General features: G+C 33.6%; 1 protein-coding gene and 1 pseudogene across 1 annotated transcript; one reads left to right on the top strand and one right to left on the bottom strand.

The window, feature by feature from the left end:
• Positions 1–1,220: 1,220 nt before the first annotated feature.
• LOC130796799 (probable protein phosphatase 2C 34) lies at positions 1,221–8,349 on the top strand. The gene is made up of 6 exons (XM_057659196.1): positions 1,221–1,505; positions 2,310–2,563; positions 2,977–3,285; positions 5,359–5,476; positions 5,626–5,849; positions 7,805–8,349. Exons 2-6 carry the CDS (start codon positions 2,318–2,320, stop codon positions 8,030–8,032), a joined length of 1,125 nt encoding a protein of 374 aa, XP_057515179.1. The 5' UTR covers positions 1,221–1,505; positions 2,310–2,317; the 3' UTR covers positions 8,033–8,349.
• Positions 8,350–8,689: 340 nt separating this feature from the next.
• LOC130828513 (putative pentatricopeptide repeat-containing protein At1g12700, mitochondrial) overlaps positions 8,690–10,059 on the bottom strand; it is a 1,831-nt pseudogene continuing 461 nt past the window's right edge.

Raw genomic sequence — 10,059 nt, 5'->3', positions numbered from 1 at the left:
CCAAGATGGACTTGTTAGCTACACGTATATTCTCGAAATTAAAATAAAATTCACATTAATCCTTCCCTTTAGGGTGATTATGGCTAGGTCTGTCAAACATATCAGATTGGGTTGATGTTGGGTTCGAGTCATATATAGACATGTCAGAGACCCGTTGACCCAAATCAACTGATTAATTAATTGGGTTGAAAATCAAAACCCTAACTTAACTGCATCAAATTAGGTTGACTTGATTTTGACCAACTTAATTTGTTTAGATTTTTTTTTATTTTTTATTTTTTATTTTTTATTTTGGAATTTTTGATATTGACTACATCTCATTTTTTTGGCATTAATTAAAAACTTTGTGTTTATGAGTTATATATTTTGCATAAACAATAGAAGATAGGAAAATATTAAATGAATTAGATTTGGGTTATGCTTATTAATTTAACTCAAAAATAACTCGTATAATTAAATGAGTGATAACCTGAAGCTTTTAACCCAATTAACTAACAAATCAGGTCATGCTAACCCATTTAATTAATTTAATTGAATTAAAAGTCTCAACCTGAAACCCACTTATTTCGGATTAGGTTCAAGTCGAATTAATAGGTCAAATCAGCTTATGCCATACCTAGTTGTGGGCAAGGAGGGATTCAAAACCTTGACACCGTGGTTCATAGACCCGTGCTCAAATCCTAAAAAAGGAACAATTTCTCTAATCAGGCAGTTTGGGTTAAAAATATGTGAAATCAAGTTTCTCTCTACTCCATAAGAATATATGATCCTTTAATTCATATTGCGGAATAAAAGATAAAGAAAGTCATGTATTAAATATTTTTTTTTTAAATGAATATATATGGAACGTACTTGACAATTTTTGTAACATAACACATCAAATTAATAATTAAAACAAGTCAAATAATTTCTTATTTTTTTGTGGTGATTATTTAAAAGTCTTAAGGCTACATCATGACAAAGTCGAAGACAAACAATCTTTGTCAACATTTTTTACTGTGCAACACACCTACTAACCTTTTTTATTTAACCTGCTTACCAAACCTCTTCTTAAACCAAAAAAATCTTTTAATTATTACTAATTACTATTACTAATAACGAGAACCACACAATTAATGCTAACTAACATAATAATGTCCAAATTAAGTACAACTTTTTTATACTTTTAAAGAAATTTTGAAGTAATTTTGAAGATGGTAGAAGAACTACTACAGACTACAGTACACGTACACTAAATTTGGAAAGTAATTGTATTTGTATTGTAATGGAATACCCTTCTTTCTCTCTTTCTCTCTCTACCTTACAAACCAAACATAATTATAAGGAAACAGAGAAGATATGGACTCCTGTGATCCATTTCTTCCTTCTTTTTCTGGAAATATCCTTTCTTCCCACTTTTTTTTCCTTCAAATTTAACCAAGTTTTTTCTCTTGTTTATCTCATCTCTCAACTTCCTGCTTTTCTCTGATCACTGAAGAAAGAAAAACAAACAAAGAAAGAAAAAGGTGTTTAATATAATTTTAATTACTCTAAATGTTACTTACTAAGCATTTTTTCTGTTCATTGCTTCCATTATTTTTTTCAGAAAAAAATTTTGATTCTTTTAGTGTAAAAATTTTATGGGTTTTATTTGTTTCCTGTTTTTCTAATATGGGTACTTTGAAATTTCAATTTTTGAGGTGAATTATGTGGACTTATTTGAAGGATTTAAGGGTATGTTTATTTGGGAAGATGGATCGACTGGGGCCCTGTTACTATCTGGGTGCTTTTAGATTATTATAGGGATTTTTGTTTATTTGATCAAACTTTATGCTTATCCTATATTCAAAGTAGCAATATTTAATTTAAAGTCAAGTTTTTCTCTATTATAAAGACTATAGGATAATGTTTTGATTTCATGAAATCAGCAATATATGAATGATAATGAGAAATAAAAGAAAAAAAAAAAAGTTCAAAAAATTTATTTGATCATCACATATAATGATTTAGATTTCTTTAATAAATGTTTTTTGTTATCTTATGTGGTTCTAGTGAATTTTCAAGCAAGTATTGGAATTCCATGTAAGATTTAGTAGTCTTTAGCTTTTTTTGTATAAAGGGCAATTCTTACTTTACTCCCTTCTAGATTCATCTTCATTCAATACCAAATGGAGAAAGCATTTTTTGTTGGGTATATGCTTCAACTGAAACAAAATCAGATTCTCGAACAAATATTTTTTATGTGAAAAAATATATAATTTTTTTTATAATTAGTTATTGAGATGGGGTTACTATAAATAGAAGTTGTTAATTGTTACTGATTATTGCAGGGGGAGAAATGGGTCATTGGTCATCAATGTTTAATGGGTTAGCAAGGTCATTTTCTATCAAAAAAGTAAAGAATTCATGTAACGGAGATGTTGGTAAGGAAGCTGTTGAGTCAATGGCAAAGGATGCAAAGAAGAATGAATTAATTTTAAGGTCTTCTGGCATTGTTAATGTTGATGGGTCCAAAAATTTTGCCTCAGTTTTTATGAGGAAGGGTCAAAAAGGTGTTAATCAAGATTGTTGCATAGTTTGGGAGGTATGCATCTCTGTTTTTGATCAATTATTGCTTTTATTTCTAAATAAGTGAGATGATCCAGAAGAATAATTGGGAGTTTCAACAGATCATAATTATATTTTTTCTATTTTTAATGCATTTATGAAAATTGATAATATAGTAATTTAATTGTAGTTTTATAGTTATTAAGTTAATTCTATGCACTCAAATGATTGGTGATGGAAACCTTATAATTGGGATTGGGATGATGTGTTTGTTCTTGCCTAGAAAGATTAGGTTGGTTTATTCTTTGTGTTCGGAAAATGAACCGGAAAATTGTTAGAAATCAACTACCATAATTATTAGCATATGTGCTCTTTGTTTTGAGGTCTTCTCGACAAGAGAAAGTCTCTCAGAAGAATAATTTTAATACCTTCGGTCTGTGCCAATGGCAGGAGTTTGGATGTCAACCAGACATGATTTTTTGTGGCATTTTTGATGGGCATGGTCCTTGGGGTCATTTTGTTGCAAAAACAGTAAGGGAATCAATGCCATCATCCTTATTATGCAACTGGCAAGAAACACTTGCTCAACTGGTGGTAGATCCCGATTTCGACCTAGAGGTAGATAAAAAGATGAATTGGTTCAATATTTGGAAGCATTCCTACTTAAAGGCTTGTGCTACTATTGATCAAGAGCTTGAGCAACACAGAAGAATTGATGCGTTTTACAGTGGAACGACTGCTCTTTCGATTGTCAGACAGGTACATACTTTATACCTTTGTATCATCGCTTTTGTTAATAGATCAACTCAACTAAAAACTTAAGCTAATAGTTAAAGCCTCTAATATATGTCATCAGCTGTATACTTTGTTAGGTCTAAAGGTGTTCATTCGGATGTTCAAATGTGTTTTGGTATAATATCTTGGAACGTGTTAAATTACTTTCGATAATTGACCATATGTAAATATCTAAACAATCTGATTTGATATTTATACTATGGTTTATTTTGATTCAAGTTGGGTCAAACTCGGTTTCACTTAGTGAGGTTTGTTTTGGACAACTCTCGTGCCCCCTCACACGAGAACTTCTTTGGGTTAGAAATGTAAATGCAATACAATTATGCATCATATCTGGCACCAATAGTTTCACTCAAAAGAGTGAATGAGATGCAAAACTCATAGTGAAGTTTGTAAGCTTTGTTTTTATACAATCAAAAGCTAGTATACATAACTCCAAACATCCTATGTTATTCATACTCCTAGTATACATAACTCCAAACATCCAAGTGTCGGACTCAGTTGTTTCCTCGTTTACAAAATGATGCATGTTTTCTATATAAATCAAGTGTTAAGTTTCCATTTCCATGTTTGAGTGTCTAAATTTAACATGGACGCTGAGGTTTGGTAAATGAATTGAGTTGTTTGAGTAACATAGCTAGTTAGTCACGGACGAACATAGGATGTTGGTATATGGTGGGTTGAACACTCATCTCTATATATGTGTTAAATAATTCGACCATAATTCTTTTGTTTTATATGTTACACAATTCTTCTGCCTTTGCATGGGCCTAGATTTCCTCGAGTTACTTAGCATGGCAAATCTTCAATGTTTTGAATTTGCTTTGCGTGTTTGCAATTGACCTTTCCACACGCTAGACAACTCTAACGTGTTCTATGGTCATAGTTGTGTTGTAGTCCTATCGTCGACGAGGAGAGAATGATTGAAGTCCAATCTTATTCATTACTAGGATAACTAATTCACTATGCTATGTCCCAGCCCGCACGATAAAAAGCCATGTAGGAAATTCTGGTGGAGGGTCCTACTTTAAAGTCTAAAACTTTGAATATGATGAGTTAATATGATGGTTTATGATCAAACATTAACTTATGGCCCAATTCTCTTCTCAGCCTCAGATTTCTCTTAGTGTGGAATATATCTACTTATTGCGGATTTCACTTTCATTACATCATAATAAGAATCTTGTCTGATGAATTAAGTATTCATAGATGTAACTTTAAGGTTAATCTACCTCTAATTTCATAACAAACCTTCTTTTTTAGGCTATTTGCAATATATGGTGTTATAGACTTTGGGAGATTAGACTTCACCGGCCTTTTTTGTTGCATGTGCATCATAATCATCATTATCATCATCATCATACCCAATATTCCGCTCGAATGAACGGTCTGGGTGAGGGAAGGTAACGAACAATTCATTTCTGTACTCCCTTCACAGGGTGGACTGGTGTACTCCCTTCACAGGGTGGACTAGAGGAATGTGCTCTATTTATGGAAAAATTATGTACTATTGCCCGTCCCTAATGATTCTGATTAGTTCTAGAAGATTAATAATTTATTTGTAATTGTGATCATTAGAAGGTAGATTACTAATTCATTTTGTCATAAATTTCTTTTATATTGCGGATGTTTGTTGGACTAACATATCGAATTATCGAATTAGTGTTGAAGTAGATGTCTCCCTACATTCTTCAAACCTGAGTATATGAGCAATGTATACGATGGTGTTCAGTCTTCGGACTTTTTAACCTGTGAACCTGCTTACACAATTAGAACCTGACTTCAATAAACTTTCGTGTCTCGCATTTTACTCCCTCTATCATCTCAATAATTTGCAACATTTATATTTTGGGTAATGTCCACATCAGGTTCTTTAGTTCTTATACACACGTCTCTCATTTTTTTCACTTTTAATCATATCTATGCTATTAATTCTGAGTTTTAATTTCAACAATTTTGGTATAAGTGTAGGATGGCTTTATGATAGAAATGTTTGGATGAGATCACTGAATTTTGGCCTTCAATAATTGTTTTCAGGGTGAAAGAATTATCATTGCTAATGTTGGCGACTCGCGAGCTGTACTGGCTACTACTTCCGAAGACGGTGACTTGGTTGCTCTGCAGCTTACTATTGACTTTAAGCCCAATTTGCCTCGTAAGTTCATTTACTCTAATCTCCTGGTCTAGCATGCTTACAAGTGTTTATATTAATCATAAATTTTGAAATTTTGTATCGTTTTTGTATCCATTCGCATAAATTAACTAAAATTCTTGCGAGTTCTTATGTCTTGCCTTTGCAAACAGAGGAACATGAACGGATAATGCAATGCAATGGACGAGTATTTTGTTTACACGATGAACCCGGAGTCCATAGGTTGTGGCTACCGGATGAGGAAGTGCCGGGGCTAGCAATGTCTAGAGCTTTTGGGGATTATTGCATTAAGGATTTTGGCCTTATCTCTCTGCCTGAGGTGACTCAGAGGAATATTACCAACCAGGACCAGTTCATTCTGCTGGCTACTGATGGGGTATGTCATGTACTTTCTGGTATTTTGAAACTCTACTTGCACATCACACTCATCATAGAAATTATGCTATTTTTTTTTTTGAAAATTAGGAAATTAAATAAATAAAGAAAACAGTGTAAACGGGGAAAATAAAAGCCGCCAACATAAAAAACTCCAGTGAAGAGAAATAGCCAATGCTAATATTTTTTTATCAGTATTGAAGTCTAAAGTCTAATGCAGTACTCTTATTAGCTAACACTAGGGGTGTTCAAAAATATCCGTATCCGAAAACCCGATCCGATTTTTAAAAGCGGATAAATTACCCGGTTTCCAAAATTCGGATAAATCGGGTCGGGTACCCGGTTTTAAAACCGGGTATTCGGGTCGGATACGGATCGCGAATTTTGGAAAACCGGGTACCCGGTATCCGGTTTTTTTTTTTTTTTTTTTTTTATATTTTTTATTTTTATAATAAATTTTAATAGTTTATGGAATTGTGGTTGTATTTTAATTAACTAATGTTTGTATTTTAATAGTTTATGACTAAGTTAGTTAAGTATTTTAATATCTATTTCGAAAACCATAATGTTTTAGTTTTGCAATCATTTGATCTTTGTTTAATATAACCATTCTCTTTGCGGAACAGTTTATTTTTTTAGATGCAATGCTTTGTTGTTTGATTGCTGTTAACTAAGTTAACAGATGATTTGAAAAAAAAACTTCAAATCTTGTTTAAGGATGAAGAGGAAAAGTCTGCTGTTAACTAAGTCAACAAAGATCAAATTGTTAAAAAAATTAAGAAAAAAAAAAAAAAAAAACAAAACCGGGTCGGATCCGGAATACAATTTTAGCTATCCGGAAAATCGGGTCGACCCGGTATCCGGTTTTGAACACCCCTAGCTAACACTAGAGGTGATCATGGGCGGCCCGGTCCGACCCGGCCCGAAAAAGAGAGGGTTTGGGTACCAAAATATGGCCCGATGGGCGGGTTTGGGTAGAAAGTAAGTGGCCCGATTTTTTTTGGAACGGGTTTCAGATTTGGTGTTTGGCCCGCAGGCCGGCCCGGCCCGAAAAAGTGTGTGTTCATGATTTGTTCTCTTCTTTGCAAGTCAACAATAAACAAATACCCCACTAGGAATATTAAGCTCAACATCTAATATTGCATCTGCATAATTCTTGGCACATAATTCTTAGCCGCACTACTCTTCTGAGCATTGAGCATCTAATATTAAGCTTATTTTCCCATATGGCCATATCACATGAATTATATCATAAGCACAACCAATTAATTGTAATTTGTATAATATGTAATATGTAACAATTATTTGTAATTTGTGTTTTAAATTATATATAATATGCAACAATTGTATTTGTTTATTTTAATTATTTGTAATTTGTGTTTTTAATTATATATAAATAATACATAATATAGGCCCGCAAGCCCGCATAGTACGGGTTTGGGCAGGAACTTTTTGGCCCGCACTTCGGCCGGGCCCGCATTAATGGGCAGATTTTTGCCTCTCGTCCTGTCGAACCCGGCCCGGCCCGGCTTGGTGTTTGATCACCTCTAGCTAACACGTAAGCGAAGTCGCGCTTTAGGGTAAATTAAACTTGTAAATGACAATTACAAATTGCATAGCGATTTTCGGTGGTGTTGTAGCCACAACGTCATCTGAAACTTCACGTATAAAAATTTGTCGGGTATTTCTCTGTAGAATACATTCCAAACTTTATATCATGAGAGACCAACAACCGTACTAACTTCTTTTTAATGTTCGTATCAAAACCTGTTGATTGTGACCTATTTTGATGCAATAATAGAGCAACTATCTTGCTATAACCTTGGTTTTAATTCTAATATGAGTATCGGAAATCCTAATGTTCTGTTTTTTCCTTGTTAAACTTGTCTCACTAAATGACTTTTTGTGATAAGGTGCAAAACATTTACAATAAACTACTCCCTTTTCATTACACAGGTATGGGATGTGGTTTCGAATCAAGAGGCGGTAAATATTGTATCTTTAACTCCAAATAGAGGCAAAGCTGCTAAGCGATTGGTTGATCATGCTGCTCGAGCATGGAAGAAAAGGCGACAAGGAATTGCAATGGATGATATCTCGGCAATTTGTCTCTTTTTTCACTCCCCCTCATCTTCTACTCACGAACACCTATCTGAACCTGATGTATTTACTGAAATAGAATAAGATAAGTCGGTAAAAGCTGTAAAAGATCACACAGCTTGTTTTTTAGGCTGTGCTTGGTCGGTATAATATGTGATTTATGTGAAAGTGAAATTCTCTTATGTGCTCCTTTCCTCCTTGTGCATTTCTTTTGTCCCATAGCTTCAAGTATTCGATTATGTCTTTATTTATATTTTTTATTATAGGGAAAGGGATGAACAAAGTGAGATTTCTTGAAAAAAAGGTATTTAGGAGCTAGGCAAAGAGGAAATGAATGCGATGTGATCTTACAAGTTAAAAGAATATGCAACAAAAATCCCTTCTTTTGCACAACACTAAAGTAATCAAGATAACTAAAAACAGGCGATTGTTCCAAAAATTAAGCAAAATCTTAATAATGATTGGATCGTACAATCCTACCAAGATAAAAAATATAAGTGACAAAATTATAATACGATTTTACCATCCAACGATCAAATAATTTAATTCAACAAGGATAGTCTCGATCATAAAAAAATTCTAACTTTGACTTACATATTTATGATAATGAAAATTCAAATACTTACCAACTCACAATTCATAAATGATTATATTATGTATTCCTTCTAACCAGTCAAAAGATGAAATCAAATAAATATTTATTTACACATCAAAACTTAAGATGAACTGAACAACAAACCCTTAGATGTCAAAGTATCTTTTAAGCAACTCCTTGTCCGCATCACCAATATTTGGATCAGTGAGTAAGTCCACAAATGACGAGATAGTTTTGTTAAAAGCGGCGAAACCTTTATCTCGCATAAGGCAGACAAGCTTCACAGCCCTTTTAACATCCTTAATCTCAAGAAATGCTTGAATAATTATATTGAAAGTGAATTCGTCCGGGGAACATCTAATGCCATCCATTTTCTCAAATAGTTCATTAGCATCAGTTAACAACCCGTTCTTACACAAACCATTGATCATAACATTATATAGACGCACATCTGGTCGTAACCCCTTAGCTACAACAAATGAGAAGACATTTACAGCTTCTTCATGTTTGCCAACATTCCATAACCCACGAATTAAGATATTATACATGATCATATCTGGGTGAACTTCGTTCTTCTTCATGTTCTTTAACAAATCCATTGCTTCATCCATCCGTATATTTTTACATAGACCATCCAACAATGAAGCATACGTAACCACATTCGGTTTGACTCCATGACATTCCATTTCCTTTAAACTCTTTAGTGCACTTTCAAGCCGGTTGTCCTTGCACAAACCATTAATGGTTGAGTTGTATGTGACAATATTAGGGGTTATTCCTTGAAGAACCATCTCATTCATAAGGATAGAAATTTTATCACTATTTTTAGACCTAAAATATCCATTCAATAAAATGTTGTAGGAAATAACATTAGGTTTACAACCTTCTTTGCCCATCAAAATCATTAGCCTTTCTGCCTTGTCCATGTCACCGCGTAAACAATATCCATCCATCAACGTATTGTAAGTGATTACATTGGGAACTTGACCCTTTTCCGTCATTAATCTAAATACAGCTTCCGCCTCATCAATCATACCATCCTTACAATACATATCGATTAACATGTTGTAAGTCGGAACACTAGGAATTAAGTTTTTTGTCATCATCTCACTAAGCATATCCTCCGCCTCTTTCCACCTCCCTAAAGTGCACATTCCTCGGATCAAACTAGTATAGGTAACGACATTAGGTCGAATTCCTTTAACTTGTATCTCAGAAAAAAGATTAACGGCCTCATTTATTAACCCGTCTTTAGAAAGACTATCAATAATGGTGCTATAGATGACAATGTTAGGTGTACAATGGGCATGAGACTCCATGTCTCTAAGGAGCTTAAGGGCACCAAGATTGTCTCCAGTTCTACATAAACCTCTAAACATAATCCCATAAACAAACAAATCGGGTTCATACCCAAGCTTTACAATTTTATCCAATAATTGAATAGCGTTGCCTAATCGATGGATATGAATAAAGCCATTGATAAGTGTACTAAAGGTAACAATACTAGGCCGATAAC

Source organism: Amaranthus tricolor, chromosome 12 (genome assembly GCF_026212465.1).
Source record: "Amaranthus tricolor cultivar Red isolate AtriRed21 chromosome 12, ASM2621246v1, whole genome shotgun sequence".
NCBI classification, from domain to species: Eukaryota; Viridiplantae; Streptophyta; class Magnoliopsida; order Caryophyllales; family Amaranthaceae; genus Amaranthus; species Amaranthus tricolor.
This window is presented reverse-complemented; position numbering and strand designations above follow the sequence as displayed.